Source organism: Phascolarctos cinereus, unplaced genomic scaffold (assembly GCF_003287225.1).
Source record: "Phascolarctos cinereus isolate Bilbo 61053 unplaced genomic scaffold, phaCin_HiC Scaffold_2;HRSCAF=192, whole genome shotgun sequence".
Lineage (NCBI taxonomy): Eukaryota > Metazoa > Chordata > Mammalia > Diprotodontia > Phascolarctidae > Phascolarctos > Phascolarctos cinereus.
Window position 1 is genome coordinate 329313149 of NW_027555625.1, and position 24063 is coordinate 329337211.

General features: G+C 37.2%; 1 protein-coding gene across 3 annotated transcripts in view; it reads right to left on the bottom strand.

Moving 5' to 3' along the window:
- RNF130 (ring finger protein 130) overlaps positions 1 to 24063 on the bottom strand; it is a 132128-nt gene that overhangs the window by 28474 nt on the left and 79591 nt on the right. For all 3 annotated transcript variants that reach the window (XM_020998602.2, XM_020998600.2, XM_020998601.2), the window contains exons 4-6: positions 19149 to 19220; positions 11419 to 11501; positions 6099 to 6195 (exon numbers count right to left, since the gene is read on the bottom strand). In XM_020998602.2, coding sequence (XP_020854261.1) covers positions 6099 to 6195; positions 11419 to 11501; positions 19149 to 19220 — 252 coding nt within the window. The remainder of the gene's footprint in view (positions 1 to 6098; positions 6196 to 11418; positions 11502 to 19148; positions 19221 to 24063) is intronic.

A 24063-nucleotide genomic window follows, 5' to 3' on the forward strand; every position in this document is an offset into this window, starting at 1 on the left:
TAATAATACATTTTAGAATTTTGGAAGGAACTGAAGTTAAATTACCAGCCCCTGGTTTGAAGAATTCATTTCATTATTTAAAAAAACAGTACACTTGTAAGGTACTGTGACGTAATTTTAAAAAGATTATCTATAGTGGCCCAACAATCACACATCCACAAGTTGTCACTTCTCTAAGGTATCTGATTCTGATGACCTAAATGCACTGAGGTCAACCAAGGACTTTCGATTGCTTGTGAACATTTTTATTTTATATATCCTTCATTGCCTTTTCTCCCTCATTTGTTGTCATCCTAATTTTCTTTTTGCTCCCCTGCCCCCCACCAAGGTACTTAAAGAGTACTTGTTGTCCTCAATATTCACTGCAAACCTTAACTGGTTCTGTGCTTTGGCATTCTTAATATTCATAGAAAACCATACTACTTGTTAACAAATTCTTAGTTTTCTGTACATGCATTAATTTTCTATACACACTTTTCAGAAATGTGTATTGGTTGATGAGTTCCTACTGTAGCTACACATATCTCTTTGGCAACTCACCATTTTCTTCCTCATATCCATCTGTTTGTTTCTTCAGAATTTTGTTCTTAAGAACATCTCTCTTAAGCCAACTTTGACAATTTTAGGAGGCAGGATCCTATCTGAGCTCTTTGGAATTGCCATTACCTGGCCATCCCCAAGCCATACTGCCTGTTTCCACCAGAATTCATACTTATTCCCTTGGAACCCTGGGCTCTGCTGAGCTTTCCTCTTACCAGGTCTTGGGTCAAAAGTTCCACTTCCTGGCATTATGCTGTCAGGAAGTCTGACCTCCAGCTTCCTCCCCTTTCAGACCTTGGACTCCTGCCCCTGGGCAGGACCCTGGGCGCTGGTTGGTAAGCTTTCACTTTATCTTACTTGGTCTTGGACCTACTACATAACTTCTTGGTTATCTCCGAGCCATGATAACCCTTCCCCCTGCCTTTTGCTTTCCAACTCTTGTTCTTCCTCCATATGAGTTGTCTTCCTCATTAGAATATAAGCTCTTTAAGGGCAGAAACTATTTTGCTTTCTTTGTATCCCCAACACTCAGCCTAGTTCCCTAATAATCGCTTATTCATTTCCTCTTCTAAAACTTAGGGTGAAAGCCAGATGTTTGGCCTTTGTTTAGCATGAACATTAAGATGGTGTGGTTGCTTCCTTGTGAGTTTTTCATCATTTCTCTTTTGGAAATCAGTAAATTTGTTGGTCAGAATATGGTTTTCCAAGTCATGTGTTCTACTCCTTAAAAAATAAAATCATTATTGACGCAAGTCAAGAATTTATAGACTGTTCTATTTTTTTTTTTTAGCAAAATGAGATTTTTGACAGAAGACTGATTAACAGCAGGCTCTTGCTGCTACTATCATGCCTCCTTATTTGTGATTTTCCCTGAACTCATCTCTGTTCTCCTGATCAGGTGGCCTGAAGTATACTTCTATCACAACACTGCTTCTGTTTCTCTCCTTAATTATATTTATGCAAATATTTCCCATTGTCCTTTTCCTTTTTTAGCCTGAATTTTCTCACAAGAGTATACCTTCTTGACATACAACACTATTCTACTATTGCTTTCATTTAATACGTTCCCTGTAAATTATTTCCTTGAATTGTCAGATTTTGTTCATGAAATCATATCCTACAAGGTTCAGTGATACCTATAAGACTGAATTTCACCTCCTTTTACTAAGATTTCTAGTTCAGTCTAATTCACTCTATTAATATGTGTACAGACACCTGAAGCCATGAGTATTTTTACTGTCCCATTTCTTGAATATTGTCTTCTCTAAATTATTACACCTTCTCATAACTGCTAAAACAGTTCTTTGTCCTTTTAACATTTCCTTGCAGCAACCCTGTCTGCTTATAGGACTCATGGGTTCTGTTAAAAGGGTTCATGCATAAGTAATTTAATATCAGAATTCTCTACATAATGCTTAAATATAATTGTGCAGGTTTGTCACAGTTTCTGTGTACCAAAACCTTTTTGTTTTACTCCTTAAATGAGAAAATGCTCACCAGCTTAGAGCTAAACTCTCCACCAGAGACTTTCTTCCAAGGTTATCTCAAATCATTAATGGCTGCTTTTTGTGTCCATTTGTTTCACCTAACTGTACTGTCTAGGTCATGTCGCTTTATCATGTTCATGAGACAAGCACAATAGACTTTGAAGAATGCTTTGCTAAAAATCCAGATAAATTTATTTATAGCATTTTTCAAGTTAATAGATTACCTGTACCTAAAATCTGTCTTCCCATTTTATTTACTGCTTTATGTTTATATGCTGATCGTGGTCTAACTCAACATACAAAAATGTTTCCTGTGTTAGAAAATAGAAAGACTTGTTTAAATTGTCATATACTTAAGAAAAACAAATTTATTGCTATGTACAAACTTGCAAAGCCTGCATAACTGGTTTCTTAGATATCCAAGGCCAAAGGGTGTTCCACAGATGTTACAAGAGATGGGCTCCTACCCTCCAAACGTGACTGATCTGCTGGAGAAAATAAATATTGAATAACCTGACTGTTAACCTAAGAAAAGTCTTGCTTGTACCACAATACTCTGATCTATCAGCCCAACCCTTAAAAAAAAATGAAATAAGACTAGTCTGACACAACTACTTAAGCTATGCTGGGTTTTTGTAATCATTTCATCTTTATCTGGATGTTCGCTAACTATCCCATTGATGAAACATTCTAAGATCCTTTCAAGGTTCAAAGTTAAACTCACTGCCTAATAGTTTGCAGACTTCATTTTCTTCTCATTGAGACATGTTCTTTTCCTATCCTCTGGTACTAGCCATAGTTCTCCAAGATGCTTCAAAGATCACCTCACAGCTTAGTGATGATATCTGCCTTATCTTGCAGTACCCTACTGTAGTTCACTGGATCCAAGACACTTGAATTCATCAAGGGCTGCCAGCTGCTTTCTTAATATTTCCTTGTTTATTTCAGTCATTTAACTATTATTACCCATTTTTATTTTGTCCTTTCTAGTCCAAATATAATTTTCCTTGAAGAGAAAACAAGCAAAGTTGTCTTCTCTCCATTTAAATTGTCATCATTCTATCCATTCAAAGCAGTCTTGAGTCACTCTGAGCACTGGCAGGCCAGATACCTTTCTTTAAGAACCATGTCATACTTTTATCTTCAACTTCCTTTAACCTGCCTTTGATTCATCTTCCGTACCTATATTTTTTCAACCAACAGCGGTGTATGAATTAATTGGGAGAAAATAAAATAATCAAATTTACTTATATACAATAAACCTTACAAATTAAAAGATTTTTAATATATACTATGTCTTTTTGCTGCAACTACTTTTTTCTTTTTTTACAATATTTGGCACTGAATTAACAAGACTTTAGCACATACTCTTTAATTCTTTATCATGAAATCACACTTAGTACATTGGAGATACTAAGTATATTTTTGAGGAATAGTCCATTTTCCCAAATATAGCCTTGATTAAATCTCACAGATTTCCAAAGTGGTTTAAATCAGGCAAACTCCCTGGTCACTAAAGCATGTTTTATCTCCATCTGTTGCAAAAGTTTCTTAACCTTTCATGACATGTCATGGTGCAAGGCTGTGTTGCTGTATTCTATCTCCATTTGGGAATTTCTATAATAATCCTGCTTCTCAATATATCATTATATTTAACTGGGAACAGTACTTACAGGCTAACTAGAAGCAAAAAAAATCCCCAAAGGAATTTTTGGGTGGACGTTATACAGTCTGATGAAAATGCCCAGCTCTTAAAGATTCATGACAACAATTTGTTATAAAAGCCTTGAATGAAAAGGTGAATTTCATCAGTAAAAATGACCTTTTCCCAACTTTAGTACTCTTATCTTTGTACTGTTATATCTATGACCACGGTTTTTTTTCCCTTCAGAGTAATGGTTGGTAGCTGTTTTATGAGTCTTCTTGCTGTTTTTCCAACTTCAATAAGCCTATGTGACATTGTAAAGGAATCAGTAACAACCGCTCCAAATGCTAGGTCCTTCCAAAGATTTTTGCTTGTTTTCTGAGGTTTAATTATTTTACACCAATACTTTGTCATTTATTGGCTCTACTTTTCATTTTTTACCACACCTTCCTTTAAAAAGTTTTAGTGCAAATGATGGGTTTGAATGATCCTTGAAACACTTGATTTCCTCATACCAACAGCCGCTGCAATACCTCTAACAACCAATGAAGTGTACTACTTAAAAAGCTCCAACTTTTGCAAGTTTCCTCGGAATAATATCTAATCTTTAAAATCAAAGAGTTGGGATAGCTCGGTGGTACAGTGGATAGAGCACTGGCCTTGGAATCAGGAGGAATGAATTAAAGTCTAGCCTCAGACATTATTAGCTGTGTGACCCTGGGCAAGTCACTAACCCCCATTACCTCCAAAAAAAAAATTCAAAGAATTAAAAACATAAGATCAATGGCACAAAATCCAGGACTTAAGTGATAAAGAGCTAACTACAAGTAGGGCAACCTGCTTAGTCTTGTCTCACTTGGTCAAGGACAAATGTCCTGTGACAACCTGGTATCAGTAGAAGCAAACATGCATGACCGTTGCTTTCACAAAATGAAACCATATCAAAATCACTGCTCGGGCCAAGTAACCTGTATACCACGGTAAGCTGCTGATGAGTTCCCTCCGCATCCACACTGGTCTCGGATACAACTCCCCCCTTCTGTTCTCATCAGAATTATTTTTCTTCTTGTCTTCAGAATTTCATTGCTGAAAGCTTCCCATCCCTCTTAGATTGGCTTCTCCCATACAACTTTAGTCCACAGGATTTCACTTATCCCCTCTGTGAACCCGTTAAAATCTCTCTCCAAATCTAAGTTATATATTAGACTATTCTTGGTTTTCCTCTCCTCTTTCACAAATTCTAGGGTGCAGTGGTCACTTGCTCCTACGGCTGCCATCATTTCTATACGAATAGCCAGTTCATCTTGAATAAAAGCTCCCCTTCTTGTTTACTCTGACTTTTGAAGGATGAAGTTATCATGAAGTCAAGTCAGGTTGCAATGATTTTTGTAGAGATAGCTGGAATAGATGTTTGGATAACTGAAGTCCCCTACCGTTATCCTATTACGCTTCTGTGCTAGGCTTGTGATGTTTCTCAACTTTATTTCCCTTTTCTGTCTGAGTAGTCTATAGCAGTGACGTCAAACTCAAAAAATACAAAAAAAGGGATCCCCGTGAGCTACGAGTTTGAGACCTCTGGTCTATTGTCCCTGACGACAATATCACTTCTATTTCTGCTTCTATTGATATTTACACAGGTACTTTCCCTTGTTCCCATAAGGCTCCTGCTTTGGTTCCTAGATTTTCTCACATGAGTACATCTTCTTAACATACAATGCTACTATACCCTTGCCCCTGCTTTATCAGGTTTCTTTTGAATGAAGCATGTACGTGTGTACACACACACACACACACAGACACACGCACACGTATATGTATGTATAGACACATATCTTTAATATATGTATATACACATATATCAATCCAGCATCATGTTCCAGTCATAGATTTCATCCCATCAAATCTCAAGTGATACCTTCTTATTTAAGCTCATCTTATTACCCATTCTATGGAAAACACTCACCAAGACTTGTATCTTTGTTCCAGTTTTACTTTTTTCTTGATGTCAGATTTAAGAGTCATATTTGCCCATTCTATATTTCAGGCATTCCTGCCCTTTTCTTCTTCAAAGTGACATAATAGCTGTCAATGCTCTTCAGTGAGTATCATGAGATTAACTAGAGCTTTAAGCTACTTAGAAGAAAAGTGCTATGTACATCTAATTATGCAGTTATGTGATAAACATGCTATTTCCCTACTTGATGGATCAAGACCTTCAAAAAATTTAGGGATTATTAAATGAATTTATCAAGTAACTCTTGGGAGTTTCCTGGTATGCCATTTATCCTGTTTCCTAAAAGTATCATAACTACTGTCTTCAAATTGAGTTAATGAATGTGGAACACTTTTAAAGTACTATACAAATATAAATTATTATGTTAAATATAGAAAAGAATCTGGATACAAGAATCCATTAAGAAACATACCATAATTCCCAAAGCCTTCAAAATGTTCAGTTTGCACATAGGACAAGTACAATGTTCACTAAGCCAGGGATCCACACAGGATTTGTGAAAAACATGCCTGTTAAATAAAAAAGAATCTTATTACAGCAATCATATAGAATTAAACATTAATAACCAGAAGTCAAATAATTAAATATACAGTTAACTTTTTTGCTCCTTTTTGGAGAAAAAGGCAAGTCTCAAGAACAGTAGTGTTAGGCATTCACTAAAGAAAAATTCTCAAGTCTAGGAGTCAGAACAAAGGACTATCAATCTCCTTTATCTTCTACATTTGGTTTTGTAAAGGAGAAATGAAGTTCAAAATGATGACAAAAACCCTTTCAGAGAAGGGGCCCACTATCTCCACAACTACTAGAATCAACTGTTGACTAACACTGATAGGACAGGCCCACTAGCCTAGCTGAAGCAGCGAGTCACCATCGGTGAGAGAGGGGAAGCAGCTGGCACGTGCCAGATAGTTCAAATCACTGCTACCACCATCCACCTTCCCTGAGTCCTTGACACCAAGCCCAAACGTCTAGGGGATAAAAGGGCCCACCAAGCTGCTACCACTGCTTCAAGCCCAGCTCCAGCAGCCATCATCAAGGGGAGAATGGGTTACGATCCACCAACGTCAATTACTGACTTTTGGGACAGAGAAGCCAGCCTAGATGAAGTAGCAAGGAATTCTGAGGGTGAGACAGGAGGTGCTACATGCCAGGCAAGTCAGACCACCTTGACTATCACCCTCCTCAGACACTGGTGTGGAGAGCCCAAGAGCCCCTGGATTTGTAATGCCCAACAAACCAAGACCCTGCTTCCAGTTTGGCTCTTGTAGGCATTATCAAGGGGAGCAAACCTTGTGAAGAAGGGGATCACAACCTCTGTGCTCCCAATACCATCAACCACTGAACTGCCATGGATGGGCAGGTGAGCCCAAGAGCCTTAGGAACAGCAGCTCCACAGACTACCAGCTCTGCTTCCAGTCTGGACCTTGAAGCCATAGTCAAGGGAAGTAACTCTTGTGAGCATGAAACCCGGTAACTTCCTCTGCAAGGTGCTGTACCTCCCATGTTCTTAGTAGCCACAGCTACTGAAGAGCCAAAAAAGCAAGTCCTTATCACCAGAGTTCTTGCCACTAACAAATGCTGCAACACCAGAAGCTGATAGCTTTATTAATGGACATAACATTAAAGAACATCTATTATCACCCACTTTGCTGCTGCACCCTAAGGACCATGGAGCCTCACCATTTGATTTGCAGCTAAAACTCCTATATGTGTTATCTTCTCTAATTAGAATGTGAGTTCCATGAGAGGAGGGACCATCTTGCTTTTCTATTTGTATTCCCAGAGCTTAGCAAAAATACTTTGTATACACTAAGTGCTTGATGCTTTTCCATTTATAGTCTTGAGATAATTAAAAAGAAAATTTATTCTGAACTTCAACACCAGAAAAGAACATTTCCATATGCAAAACAAAAGACAAAAAGAGAATATGATATGAAATCGTGAATCTCCACTTCATATAGCTTGCTTTTAAAATACATAAAAAGTAAATCCTAAAGATTAATTTCAAAACTGTGATTCCTCCTAAATTTCCTTTTGTGCATTGAAAAACTGTGATTTTTTTTTCTGGCATCACTACTGTTAACCTCTCTTTCCTGGCCCTCTCCTACCCTTAAAAAATTAAAGAAAAAAGAAGAAAAAGCCCTCATAACAAATAAGTATGGTAAAACAAAATGAATCCACACAGTGGCCATGTCTAAAAATGTACATCTTTTTCTGCACCTTGCGTCCATCATCTCTCTGTCAGGAGGTAAGCAATACGTGTCATCACAGATGTTCTGCAGGCACTGCTAATCCTTATTTGCTTTCCTATACAATGTTGCTGTTCTTCTGGTTTTGCTCACTTCCCTCTGCATCTGTTCACACTACTCGGGATTCCCTGAAATAGTCTCTTTTACCATTTCTTATGGTATGATTATGTTCCATTACATTCACATACCACAATTGGTTTAGGCATTCCCTAACAGTCTAAGAGGAATCTGAGGCACTCCTTTAGATTCTAGTTCTTGGCAATATTTTTTTTCTTTTTACTTCTTTTAATCCTTTTCCTTCAAAATCAGGAAGTTTGTTTTGCTTTTGACTATTCCTTCCACAATACTGTCTTTCCTCCCTTTCCTCTTCTCCCACCCCTTTTGTTTTGCCACTGAATCTGATGTATTTTCATACCAAACTATTTGAGAGTGAGTGCTCAACCCTCTGTTGCCTGTTCATCTCATGCTTATTCTCCTTATCCCTTCCTCTCTGTATATTCTTCTCTCTCTCTCTCCTCTCTCTGTCCCCCCTCTTCTCTCTCTCTCATTTTGAGAAATAACAAGTTTTCCCTTCTTTTTACACTCCCTAATTCCTCTCTTTACTCTCTCTCTCTTCCCCAAACACTCAGGACAGAACTGATCCAACCCTAAGACCTGTATTTTTCTTATTTGATTTTATCAATACTCTTTGAAGTACTCAGGTTCTGAAGAGACACTTCAGTCTTCCCCGCCCCACCCAGAATGTTAGCACTACATTGTCTCCTTAATTACTTAATTAATTTTACCTTTCCAGTTTTCTTCTGACTCTTGTTTGTATTTCACTGTTTTTACTCAGCTCTGATCTATTCATTAGGAATTCTTGAAAGTCTTCTATTCCATTAAAAGCATATTTTTTTCTTGTAGGACTATGCTCAGCTTTGCAGGGTAAATTATTCTTGGTTGCAAGCCTCTTTTGTCTTTTGGAAATATTGTATTTCAAGATCTCTTCTTGTTTAGAGTGGAAATTGTCAAGTATTAATGATCCTGACTGAAGCTCCTTGGTACTTGAACTGATTCTTTCTGTATGCTTGCTTTGATGTGAAAGCCCTGAATTTTAGCTGGGGCTTTTCCTTTTGGGGTTCTTTTCAGAAGATTATTGGAAGATTCTATTTTCTACTTTGCCATTCTGAATACTTATTATTTATGGTTTCCTGAAATAAAGTATTTAGACTTTAAAAAAGAATCATGGTTTTTAAAGTATCCAATAGTTCTTAAATTATTTTGCCTTCATTTGTTTTCTAGGTCTGTTGTTTTTGATATTAGATAGTAGAATGGAGTAGATTTGATATTGGATAAAGGAGTAATCATTATTATACATGTTTGTTGCAAGGGTTTTTGTTTTTCTTTATCAATGGGGGAGGAAAATGGGATAAAGAGAAGGTGGATTTTTAATTTTAAAAAAGTAGTTGTAATAGGTTGATATCTAATCAGAAAAAGGTTGCTAACAGTGTGACTCAAAGATCTATCCTTCACCCTGTGCTATTCAATATTTTGGTTACTCAGACGACACCATAAAGGCACACTTGTCAAATATTCAGATGACACAAAATCGGGAGGGGCAGCTAACAGCTTGGATGACAGAGTCAAGATCCAAAAAAGACTTCACCAAGCCAGAATGCTAGGTTATAGCAAATAAAATGAAATTTAGGAAGGATAAATGTAAGTTCTATACTTGGGTTAAAAAAAATCAGTGTCACAAGCATTAGGTGGGGGAAATTTAGTTAGATAATAAACAGTTCCCACGAAATTGATCTTTTTAGTGAATCATAAACTCTACATGAGTCATTTATATGACATGGCAGCCAAAGAAGCTAATAACATACCAGGATGCATCCAGAGAAGTAGAATCAAGGGAGGTTAATTGTTTCATTATATTTTGTCCTGGTCAGGCCACATCTGGAGCACTATATTTGTTCTGGGAACCACATTTTAGGGCAAACTGAAGCTTCTCCAGAAAAGGGAAGGCGGAGACGACTGGAGATGTTATATAAGGATTGGTTGAAGGAACTGCGGATATTCAGCCTGGAAAAGAGATGACTTGGGAAGACATGATAGCTGACCTCAAATATCTGAAGGGTTATCATATAAAAGAAGGCTTATATTTGTTCTTGACCCCAGAAGGAAGAACTATGAATAATGGGTGAAAATTAAAACTTCAAACATCATGTAAGAAAAAGCATTCTAACAATTAAAATTATCTAAAAGTAAAATGATATGACTTAGGAGAGAAATCCTCTCTCACTGGAGGTCTTCAAGCAGAGGTCAGATGATGATTTGTTAGGAATGCTATAGAAAGGATTCTTGATCAGGCATGGGTTGGACTTTTAGGTTTTTTCTAACACTTAGATACCGTAAATAACACTAAAAGTTCATCCTCTAGGGCCAGGTGGAATGATTCTAATACCTCTTCTATTTGACATCTCTTCAAACTCCTGAAGATAGTTTTCGTGTCCTTCTAAGTCATTTCTTCTCCAGGATAAACATCCACAATTTATAGTATGGTTTATTTATAGTATGGCTTATGTCACTTTAATCCCTTAATCACTAACACTTTATGCTGTGGGGTAAGTTATAATATTCACCAACCTCCAAACCTGTCCCATATTTTCCCACTTCTCCATCTTTTCCCTTTATGTCTCCAAAACCTGGACTGTTCTCATTTCTACTTGTGGCAACATTACCCATCTTTCTCCTTACCCTAGCACCTTGCTACCTTCTCTATGAAACCTCTGATCTCAGCTGAAAGTAATTTTTCAGTTATGATTTCCATATTTATCCATTTATTTATTTATTTATTTATTCATTCATTTATTCATTCATTCATTCATTCATTTATTTATTTTTGGTGAGGCAATTTGGTGAGACTTGCCCAGAGTTGCACAGCTAGTGAATATTATATGTCTGAGGCTGGATTTGAAGTCAGGCTCTCCTGACTCCAAGGTCGGTGCTCTATCTACTATGCCACTAGCTGCCCCAGATCTCCCAGCATTTTGTACACTTCTTAGGCACTTCTAATTTTATTATACTTGCTTGTTTATGTATTTTATCATGTATAGCTCCTTGAGGAAAGGACTTGCTTTTATCTAAACTTTGAATTAAGTCCACGAGCATGCTGAGCACAGACAGGATCACAGATTTAGAGCTGGAAGGTATGTCAGAACCCTTTTAGCTTCATGCCCCTCCCTCACAGATGAGGAAGGAGACGTCCAGAAAGTTCAGTGACTTGCTCAAGGCATTATACCACACTGTCTGCCTTAAATGTCATAGTAGGCACTTATAATTTTACCTCTCTAGGACCCATCCGTAAAAATGGGTTGGGGGCTGGACTAAATAAATGGTCTTAAAGATCCCTTCCAGCTTTAACATTTCATAGTCTATCATCTCAAAAGTATTCTTAATTTAAAAATAAAATTTACTTCTACAACAGGTCAAAAAAGGGCTTACTTGCAGGGCAGAATTCGGACGATATCATTTTGCTTGTAGCTCTCTATGCACACAGCACAGTGATCAAAGTCTGGATCTGTTTCCTGAAACAAATAGCACAACAGCAAGAAATAAGGTGCTGCAATTACATTAGCCATGAAAGTGACATGGTTATTAGCAGACTCAGAATTCTCTAGTGGCTATAAAATATGCAAGTTGGTTATGAAATAAGATGTTATAAAAAAGGATCACAACCATTATTCCTTCACCATCAATTTCTTCTAAATAATTTTCTCCATTTATTGGCTCTACTTTCTTAAACAATCTCAACTCCTTTAACCCTTGTTGTCTGGCTTCTGCTTCCATCATAATGTAATGTAAGGAAACTGTTCTCTAGATCACTAATACCACATTAATATCAAATCTACTGAATTTCTCTCAGTCTTCACCTTCAACAACACCACTACAGAACCTGACTGATACTATTAACCATCCTACTAACCCCTGCTTTGGCTGCACTTTCTTGGTGGTTCTAATTTCCTGACTTGCTTTTTCCTCTATTTACTTCACCAGTACCTCCTCCTGTTCCCACCATAGATGTAGGTATTTTCCAAAGTCTTAGGACTTCTTTCCAATTCTCTCCCATTTCTATAGCTTCAACTGTTACTTTTCTGTGAATATCTCCCAAATTGCTATCTCCAGTCCTGACCACATTCCCAAATTAATATTTACAACTACTCACTAGATGCATTCACTTGGATTTCCTACCAGCATTTACTCTACTTATCTAAAACTAAACACTAGACCATTAACTAACTTTCCCACAAACTAATTTCTCTAACTGAAATGTCTATTTTTATTATTGGCACCACGGTTCTCTTGGTCAACCAGATTTGAAATAATCTTTGATCCTTCCTTCTCCTTCATGCCTCTTTTCAACTATTCAACCAATCACCAAGCCTATCAATGCTTTCCCTTTCCCAGCATCTCTTGAATCCATTCCTTCCTACTAATTCCTCTCAACACCACCATAGTTTAAATCATCTTCACTTCATACGTGAGACGGGACCAAGAAAAGAGGCAGAGAGGGCCTGACTATTCCCCATAAAATGCAGCCTGGCTGACTGGTCACAAATCTGTCTGTTCTAATCATCCATTCAGCATGGGTTCTTGTTCTGTCAAACATGATTGCCTTGGGGAGCAGTAAAAGATGGCACATATTTGTGAAGAGACAGATGGAGAGAAATACTGTTGGTAGAAGATCACAGACTCTCAGAGTGGAAAGAGACACTCTCTACCCCCATTTCCATCTCTTGCTTTGGGCACAGTTATCAAATCAATAAAGCCACTGATTCTGGAAAGAGTGTGTCAATCAGCTACCTTATGGATCAACTCACCATCTCTGTGACTTCTCATTCCAAAATTCCCTTACTTGGCTTTCACACTCCCTTTTATGTGTTGTCTCTCCCTATTAAAATATAAACTCCTACTTTACTGTACATAATAATAGCAATATTGTGATGATAATCAATTGAGAAAGACATAGCTACTCTGATCAATACAATGATCAATGACCATTTCAAAGGACTCATGATGAAAGATGCTGTCTACCTCCCAAAAGAAAAGTGATAAACTCTGAGTGCAAAGTGAAGCATATTTTTTACCTGATTTTTCTTGCACTATTTATTCACTCACTTATTTATTTATTTGTCCACTGTGTATCTATTGCAGTGTGGGTAATGTGGAAATATGTTTTGCATGACTTCATATATAAAATGGGCAGTGTATTTTTCGCCTACTCAATGGGTGGGGGAGGGGTGAAGGGAGGGAAAGAGTTTGGATCTGAAAATAAAAATTAAACAACTAAAAAAAAAGAATATAAATCCCTTGAAGGTAGGAACTATTTCATTTTTTGCATGTGTATTCCCAGCACTTAGTACAGTAACTAGCATACAGTGCTTAATTAAAACTTTATTTTTTGTCCATTTATTAATGTCCTCTCTCAGACTTTTCTTTTCCAGGATAAACATCCCTAGATCTTTCAATAAATATGACATGCTAGCATTTGATATGTTCTCTGGTCCTCTCACCATCTTGGTTTACCTTCTTCTGGATATGCTTCATTTTGTCAATGTTATTCCTAAAATGTAGCACCCAGAATTGAACTTCAGGTATGCTCTGAAGAGGTGGGGTTACAGCTGACTGAGCTACCTCAGAAACTTACAGTAATCTGTACAGTAATCTAATAAATTTTTGTTCAATTTGAATATGAGACATTTATTTAGCCAGAAAACACAATGTTTTCCAGAGAGAGGCAAATATAAGGTGCAGTCATTTGAATAGCAACACTCAAAACTACAGAAACATAGATTCATAGATTTAGAGCTGGAAGAGATCTCTTAAACCCTTTAACCCAACCCTCTCAGTTTATTGATTTTTTTTTTTCCAAATAGCAAGGCATTTATTTCTCCCTCCTACCTCCTACTATTTTAATGGAAAAACAAAATAAAACCCTTATAAGGAATATACATAGTTAGGTAAAACAAATTCCAGCACTGGTCAAGTCCAAAAACACGTCTCATTCTACATGTCGAATCTAACAAAGACCAAACCAACCCTCTCCCTGTCAAGAATAATAAAGCAAAACAAAGTATGCGGTCAAGAGGTAGGTAGCACAGATCCTCTCTGCAACTGCAGTTGATTATAGCACTGATCAGAGTTCTTAAGACTTTCACAGTTTGACTTGACAATATTATTGTTATGAAAATGATTCTCTTAATTCTATTCACTTAATTCCTTATTGGATTATACAAATTTGTAAAAAAAATTATATTTATTTTCTCTTCCTCCAACTTCCCTCCCCTTAAATAAGCCCCCCCTTCCTCCCCCCCCCAGTCAAATGAATTCAATCCATTCACTAGCCATGTCAAAAAATATAAGGACTTTGAATCCATCATCTTTCTCTCAGGAGGTAGGCACTGTATTTCAACTCTACAATTGCCATTTGTTATAGTACTGATCAGGGTTCTAAAGTTTTTCAAAGGTTTTTTTCCCCCTTATATTATGTTACTATCATTGTATAAATTGTTCTCTTGTTTCTGCTCACTTCACTCTGCATTTGCTCTTACAGATCTTCTGTTTCCTTTAAATGGCTCATTACTCATTTCTTATAGAACAATAATATTCTCCATTATATACATATATATATATATATATATATATATATACACACATACATATATATCTCCATTTATATATATATATATATATATATATATATATATATATAAAAACATAAATAAAACTATATATATTATATATATAGTTTGTTTAACCATTTTCCAGTAGGTAGGCACCCACCTTGATTTCCAGTTTTTTACTACATAAAAAGATCTCACATAAAATTTGTATAATGGGTCCTTTTCCTGTTTCTTTTATATTTTGGGGGTATAGGCCAAGTAGTAGTATAGTTAGGTCAAAGAATTTAGTGACTTTTGAGGCATAGTTCCAGAATAAATGGAACAAATCACAACTCCATCAACAGTGCCTCAGTGTGCACGTTTTCCCATAGCCTCTCTAATGTTTATCATTTTCTTTTTATGACTTAATTGAAATTATTTTTTCTCAATTACATGCAAACAAAAATTTTTAACATTTGCTTTTTTTAGATTTTGAATTCCAAATTTTCTCCCTCCCTCAATCAGCTTTCCTCTCCTTGAGAACGTACACAACCTGATACAGATTACATATGTATAGTTATGCAAAACGTTTCTGTATAAGCCATGCTGCAAAAGAAAACAAAGACCAAAAAACCTCCCAATAATAACAAAGCAAAAAAAATATGCCTCAATTTGCATTCATATGCCATCAGTTTTTTCTCTGGAGGTGGACAGCATTTTTCATCCTAAGTCCTTCAGAACCGTTTTGTATCACTGCATTGCTGAGAATAGCTAAGTCATTCACAGCTGATCATTGTACAATATTGCTGTTACTGTATACACCATTCTCTGGTTCTGCTCATTTCACTTTGCATCGGTTCATGTAAGTCTTCCCAGGTTTTTCTGAAAGCATTCTGCTCGTCATTTCTTATAGCACAATAATATTCCATTACAATCATATACCACAACTTGCTCAGCCATTCCCCTATAATGTTTACTATTTTTGCCAATCTGGTAGGTGTGAGGTGAACCTCAAAGCTGCTTCAATTTGCAGATTTTTATTTTGCTTTTTTGGTGAGGCAATTGGGGTTAAGTGACTTGCCTGGGGTCACACAACTAGTAAGTGTCATGTGTCTGAGGCTGCATTTGAACCATAATTTCTTTAAAGGTGAAGAAACTCAGGCCCAGGGAGGCTAAATGGCTTGCCCACGGTGACAAAAGGCAGAACTGACACCCAAGTCCTCTGAATCAAGAGCCAGTGTGTACTCCAATGTATTTTGCCACCTTCTTGCTGAGTCCTATTGAGGCAGCCCTTGAGGATCGATTATCCAATTCATAGTTTATAGGATCACAGAAATTGAGGCCCAGAGAAGTGAAGGGGCTTACCCAAAGCCACAGAGTGCCAGAGCCAGAATTGGAAGTAATGAAATGTTATTAATTTGAGTTACAGGGGAATACAGTCCGAATTAATCTCAACTGCAGAATGTGATCAGCAAGAAATGAAGTTTTTTTTTTTTACTTTCAAATTCATATAGTAAAGCGAAAGCAATGAGAAATTCTTGGGGGAAAATATACTTTAATGAATGGATGAGAATGAACTGTCTATACAAAACGGGTACCTTTTGGGCATCTGGAAATAATTTCCCCTACTAAGGTAGGAGATATCTATTTCAAGTTTGTGTATAGTGTCCCTTTAGAAGAGATTTCTTCCAAATTGAGATAAGGTTGTGATCTCAAATCAACCGAATTTGAATTATTCAATTTAATAAATTAAATGTCTTTAATTTGATAGGCACTGTGTATTGGGGATAGAAAGACTCCAAATAAATAAGAATGCTATATTCTTATTAGCTTTCACTCATAGAAGCTATGACAAGTTATTATGACAAGTTTTGTTCAATTAAATTCTGAAGTCTCAAGTAAAATTATAAAATGAAGAAATATTTGGAATATGTCCAAATACACCATACAAAATGAATAAAAATGGCGCGCACGCGCACACACACACACACACACTCTGTAACAAGCTAAGTCTGCAATTTACTTAAGAATTTTGGTATAAATTGACATTAAGAACAATTGCCAGCAGAGGAAGAGGAAGTACAAGGTATAATACATCACAACACCAACAGTACAGGATAAGTATTTCTATATTTCAAAGTATTTCTCTTTTCACATGTAGTATACTTGTACTCCAAATATGTTAAGCCACATTATAGTGGAATACAAGTGGCTTTTTTCAGAAGGAAAAAATTAAAATAGTCAAATTAACAGTTTAATTAAAATTAAAATAGAAATTAATGGCATATTTTAAATTTCAGGTTAACAAATTAAAATAAAGATCAGACAATAATCTAAGACTCAAGACCTCTTCTTTCAGGAAGGTTTCCATTGTATCTTTTTATAATGAATTTCCTCAACATAAATATATGATATACACTAAATGTTTATTTATATACTACCTTAAAATGGATCTCTAGCTTTTTCATGCATAGTGACTACAAAACAATGAGCACATTTTCCACCATATCAAGTACATAATGGATGGTACTAGGTTTGGAGTCAAGACCACCTGGGTTCAAACTCCATCACTCATGCTTACTGGCTGTGTACCATGGCCAAGTCATTTAACTTTGCTGAGCCTCAGTTGCCTCATCTGTAGAATCTAGAGCATAGTATAATAGACGATTTATTTCTTCCTTCACGGGATTGTCGCAAGGACAAATGATTATACACATAAAACATTTTATAAGTAAAGCACGATAAATTATTAGATGTTATGATCATCTTTCCTATCTAGTGTACAAGTTTCTTAAGGACACTAGTTTTGATGTTCCTTATGTCATACCTTACCAGATGATGGGTATACAGTTAGGCTAAAAGATCACTGAATTGCACTTTCTAATTTAAATTCTTGACAAAAAGACCCTTTTCTGATTTTGAACCAGGTTGCCTTAAGGAAATCACTCTGTGATAATGAATTTTTCTATTTTAAAGATTGGTGGATAAAATAGATATTTAGTTATAACAAGTCCTACTGCTCTTTGTGACCAGCCTACTGCAGAAGAGCATCAAGATGCAGCCAGGTTGTGGGACTACCTTATTCTTTATAATTTCATCATCTACAAATGTATGCTTTCACAATGACATGCTTCATTGCAGCCAGGGCCTTCTAACTTTCTGTCCCTTCCTCCACCCCACTGCCACCTCCCCAAAATTCTGTCTTCTGCCCTAGGACCTAAACTTATCCTTCTCATTTCTATTCCCAGAAATTTTTTGACCTTTCACCACTTCTAGACTTCTGGAATACAGCATAATATAGAAGAAAAGAGTGATAGATCTGAGAATCAGATGATTTAACTATTTGAACCCTGGCTCTGCTTTGACCACTGGGAAAGTCAATTATTCTCTCTGGGCCTCAGTTCCTCATCTCCATAATTAGGGGGTTTCAGGTCTAAATCTGTGATAAAGTTGGACATGTTTGATTCCCCATATCAACAAAGGAATGGTCTTTGTTAATAGTGAACATAGTGAACATAATGGAAACCTTCCTGAAAGAAGAAGTCTTGAGTCTTAGATTATAGACTTGGGCTAGATCAAGTCAATAGTTTTTAGGGCGACTGGAAGTGAATGTATTATTGTGGTACATTTAATGGATTATGGGTAATTTCTGCATATTTTTTGGCACTGGAATTTAACCTTTGCAATTATAACTTTGATATTGTTCTTTGAAGTTTCCTGCTTTATATGCTATCTGGGAAGAGTGAAGAACTCAGAAGGTCTTCAGTTGTCCACCTACCTCCCTGGACTTACATGAGCAAACTAAGAACTTGGCTTACATAAGTGAACCTATAAGGAAATCCACCCTTAGGCTCTACTACCTAGCCCAGACCTGAAGAATGTTTAAGTAGTTCCCTCCTTTCAATGGTAGCAGGGAAAAAGATTATGACATAAGCTCTAACATGGTTTAAAGCAGGCAGGAAGAGAATTAAGTTTTATCTACCCAACAATTCTACTATTATAATTATTTAAAAAAGAATATCAAACTTTAGCAGAAGGAAAGCTAACTCTATTTTGGAAAAAAAAAAAGGAGTCAGAGAAGGCAAAGGCCATTTCAATGATACTAATGGCAGCTAGGTGGTGGAATGGATAGAGTGCTGGACCTGGAGTCAAGAAGACTCATCTTTGTGAGTTCAAATCTGGCCTCAGACAATTATCAGCTGTGTCACCCTGGGCAAAGTCACTCAGTTTGCCTCAGTTCCTTCATCTTTAAAATGAGCTGCAGAAGGAAATGGCCAATTACTCCAGTATTTTTATCAAGAAAAATCCAAATCGGGTCATGAAGAGTCAGATATGACTGAAAAACAACTGAACAGCAACAAAATGGCACGAGAATTTATCCTTTGGGAGAGCTAGAGACTCCTATGAAAAGTGTCTGAATGCCACAATGGAGCCAAGACTTGAAAGGGATAGGGAAAGGATACATCATATCTTTAAAAATTATAACAAATCAAACAAAAGTGTTTCTGCACACCAAAACCAAACTTAATTTTCACTTCTTATATGACATCGTAAAGTTCCTTCATTTCATACCTTATCACCCTTCTTTACTGTTCTTGTTGTCAATTTGCTGATGGCTTTCTTGGCTGCATCTCCAAGGCGACGCTATAAAAATGGAAAAGAAAAAGCACGTATTAAAATGTTAAGCTTCAAATAATTTTTTTCTATAAAATAATTTAATTTGTTCAGGTACTAATATTCTGCCTCATTCTCTCCGCCACATCATTCAGGTCTCAGTGTAGAAGATTCCTAAAAGGGTTCCAGAGTTAGTTATGGGCAGCAGTCAGAGTCTAGGAGTCAGATGAAGACAGACAGCAGCTGTGGCAGAACAGATCATTTGTCCAGCACTGCTGTGACAGCAGACATCCCAAAGAAGTCAAAATTTCAATGGCATTATTAAGAGAATCAAATGTCAAGAGTTACTGCTACATACAGGTCTGTCTGGATTTTTTTGGATTCAAAATACCATGCCACGTAAAATACTTTTTCTGATATTATAAGAACTGCTAACACTATCCTAAACTCCATGAATTTTATTTACTTTCACTGCAAAATGGTGACACTAATCACTATTATAAAAATAAATCTTGCTTTAATAAAATGAAATTCCTAACAGATTCTTTCCCATTGGAAACTACTCTCACTCTCTGATTTCTAAAAACGTATGAGCCTTTTCTCTTTCTTTCTTTTTTTTTTAAAGGCAATTGAGGTTAAGTGACTTGCCCAGGGTCACACAGCTACTAAGTGTCAAGTGTTTATTCTGAGGCCGGATTTGAACTCTAAGTCCTCCTGACTTCAGGGCCAGTGCTCTACCCACTGCGCCACCTAGCTGCCCCAAGCCTTTTCTCTAACAACATTCTTTTCCATCCTTCAAGATGCAGTGGGCACATCAATCATTCTCATCTAAACAATAATACTTGTTTTAATTTTCCGTAGGACTGTTCTCTCCTTGGTTCCTTTCCTATTTTCTAATCTTTTTTTTTTTTGTGTCAGTTTCTTATGACCTCATACATTGGATGTTGTACCATTCCTTCTGAAAGACATTATCTACTCTTGTGGGTTTAACTATCTTTATGCAGATGACCTCTCTAACCTGAAATTTACTTTCTAATTTGAAAATACTATCAAATGGATATTCTATTACATATCAGAAACTCCTGACTCTGCTCTCCAGGGCACTGCTTTATGCTCCTCCCTTATTCACATTTCTGCTATACTCCTATCCTCGTACAGAAATCCATTTTTTCCTTCTTCTTTTTCTGAGCTAAACTTATTACTCACAGACCACTCCATCTCTTGCTTCTTCTGCCATTCTATATCCCTCCAGGGAAGCTTCCCTGATCAGTTCAGAGCCACGTAATTCTATTGTACCTAACCTACTCCACTTTGGTATATATAAAAATTATTTTTCTTCCAAGTGTTTATTCTACACATCTATTTCTACTCTAATAATAACATCTATCATTTATATAATGCTTCAAGGTTTGCAAAGTACTTTATAGATATTGCTTTATTTCTCACAACAATCCTGGTAAATAGATATTATTACTACCTTCATTTTACAAATGGAGAAATTGAGGCAAAGAGAGGTTGAATGACTTATACAGGGTTACACAGCTAATGAGTGTCTACGGCTGGATTTGAACTCAGGTTTTCCTGACTCTTATGTCCAGCACTCTATCCATTATGCCATTTAGTTGTCTATATTTGTCTATATTGCCTTTGTGCTAGAAGAACATTAGCTTCTCAACTGCCTGGATCACAGCTATACAACTATATAAAGGAAACTAATTAGGCTTTCATAGAATTGAATAAATTAAAAAAGGAGAAATATAGACTAAGTATCCTGATGAACAAAACATTTTCAGCCAAGGGGATCAGAAAAGGCTACTTAGAAAAGGTAGCATCTATGCCAAGTGTTTATGGAAGATAAGGAATTTTTAAGGAAGCAATTACATTCCAAATTCTGGGAGACGTATTGTGGAAATACATGGATGCCAGTGATGACATGTCCAGTTTGGGGAACAGCTAGTAGGATATAATTTGACTGAAATAGATTATATGAGGGAAAAGAACACAAAATAAAAGTGGAGAGGCAAGCTGATGTTAACTCTAGAGCACTTTACACAGGGGTAGGGCACCTGTGGCCTCAAAGCCATGTGTGGTTCTTTATGTCCTCAAGTACAGTCCTTTGAATCCAAACTTCACAGAACAAAGGGCCGCACTTAAATAAGGACTAATAAATAGAGTAATAAATTTAGGATCTTAAAGAAGAAGCTTTTATTTTATACATGAGGTAACTGAGAGCCAATGAAGATATCTGAGCATGGGAAGGGCATGGTGCCTTAGGAAAGTAATTTTGGAAGCTATGTAAAAGATGGTTTGGAGAGACACTGAAGGGAGATCAATGAGGGGGCTATTATAACATTGTGGGTGAGAGGTTATGAGAGTCTAAACTACAGTAATGTCAGCAAGAGTAGAAAGATAGGGATGGATGCATGGGATATCATGAAGGTGGAATCTCAAGACCTTACCAAATGACTGGCTATGGGGGGATGAGAGAGGGATGAATCAAAGGTAATATAGGTTTTACCTCAATAATAAATGCTGAGTACTGTAAGGTTGGCAAAATATGCAAGCTATGGAGGTGGAGCTATCCACCATGCAACCAAAGTGGCAGGAATAGAGTTTGGGGGAGGGGATCTTACACACACACACACACACACACACACACACACTCAATCTTGAATGCATATTCACACATATACATACATACATACATACACACACTCACACCCCTCAGAGTCACCTTGTAGAGATGATAATGGAACTTATGAAAGAAGGCAAGATTACCAAAGTGGAGAGAGAAGAGGACAGGGCTCTGGGGGTATACGTTTTTAATGGGAGGATATGGATGATGACTCAGGGACATGCCCACTCCCGATAGGGATATGAGACTCCCTGGAACACACTTTCTCCTCTTCAGGCCTGCCACGAAGTGGGCTTCCTGAGCCGCCCCCTCCCCCCCAAAACAGACACATTGGCTATCATGAAGTTAGAACCTTGAATCTTCTAATACCTGCCTTCTTTAGTGAAATTCTCCTTATCCGCTGATACTTTGCCTAGACTTGACTCCTCATACTTATGCTCTTATCCCTCCCTCCCCATCCCAGTGATACTAAGCCCAACTGCCAAAGAATTTCGTTCCCTAACTCTTGCTATCTGTTCTCCCATTCCTATTCCCCACAACCCTTGACAATGTTCCACTCCAGTTTTGCTCACCCCTTTCACTGGGCCCTCTACAATGCTTGCTCAATAAGTAAACTTCCTCTTATGCTGAACCTCATTCTTGTTCCTTCCACCTTCGGTCACTCACTAATACCTGGCTCCCTCTGGAGGATACTACATCTCTAGCAATCCTTTCCAGGAAGGGATGTACTTTCTCTCATACCATGAACTCACTGATTATGGTAGGGGAGTCAGGATACTTCTTGCTTATCATTGTACTTCCACACACTTCTACCACTATTGTTCAGTAATCTCTTCCATGGAGCTCTCTGAGGTTCATGCTATCTAAATTTACCTTCTAGTCCAGAGGCTGGTGGTCATTATCAATTGACAACAACAACCCTCTCCATAATGGCCCCCTGCCCCAGAAATTCTTCCTTATTTATCTGAATTCTTGCCATAATATTAGGGGTGATTCAAATATCCTAACTTCCCAGTTTCTCAATCTACTCAACTCCTATAACCTCCATTCCACCTCCACTCCACACAAGGATGATCCTACCATCGCCAAAAAGTGTTCCGCTTCTATGTTCAAGAACTTCAAAATTCCTTTATGTAATCGTAATCTTTTATCATTCCATCTTTTTTAGTGTGTGTGTTGGGCCTCTAAACCTGTTCTTTATATTCACCATGACCTTCAAACTCTTTACCTCTTAGTACTTTCCCAGACCTCCCTGTAGTGGTTATATTTTCCTCCTTCCCAACCCTGATATCAACACCAGTTTAACTCTATAGTATGTTCTACCCTTGAATTCCTTACCAATCTTCTTGTCAAACCTTAACCCTGAATTATTCCCATAATTCACATCCTTTGCTCCTATTTACATATTGCTAAGTGACGTTACAAAACCATGCTGACTGGGTCCATGGATCTTTGCAAGATTTATGGTATCTAATCTCAACTGGGCCCTCAGTGGTAAAAGGAAATACTTCAATTCCCTTCTTAACCAATCCTCTATCCCTTTCACATAGGCAGCTGTTTCAAACCTTCTCTTTTCTACTTCAGCCTTTCACAGCACTCCTTCCCTGGGCCTCTCAATAGAGGACCACGTTTTATATTTCACTTCTCCCCCCTAAAATTATGATAGTATAGACAAGATCCAAGAGCTCTCTCTCTTCTACGTTTCTCCTTTATCTCATATTCCTTTGGCCCAATCCCCTACTCATTCCTCTTTCAACCTCTCTACATGCACCCTTGATACAATCTTCTGCTTTTTCTAGCAGACTGCCCCCACTTTCTCTAATCTTCAATCTCTCTTTATCCATTGGCTTTTTCCTTATGGCCTATAAACATGTCCATGTCTCCTTTCTAAAAACACCCTCACTACACTCTGCCATTTCCACTAGCTGTCACCCTATATCTTTCTTTGCCTTCTCTGTTCAGCTCCTTGAAAAAGACTTCTTGGTGCCTTCTCTTCCTCTTCTCTCACTCTAAGTCCTCTGCAATTTGGCTTTCAAATCCATTTTTTCAACTGAAGTTGTTCTCTCCAAAATTTCCAGTGATCTTTTTTCTCCACCAATGAGCTCTTAATAAACAAATCTAACGTACTTCTCAATCGTCATTCTTTTTGACCTTGCTGCAGCATCTGACACTGCAGATAAACTTCTTTCCTGGATACTCTCTCTTTTCTGGGTTCTCACGACACCACTTTTTTCTCGG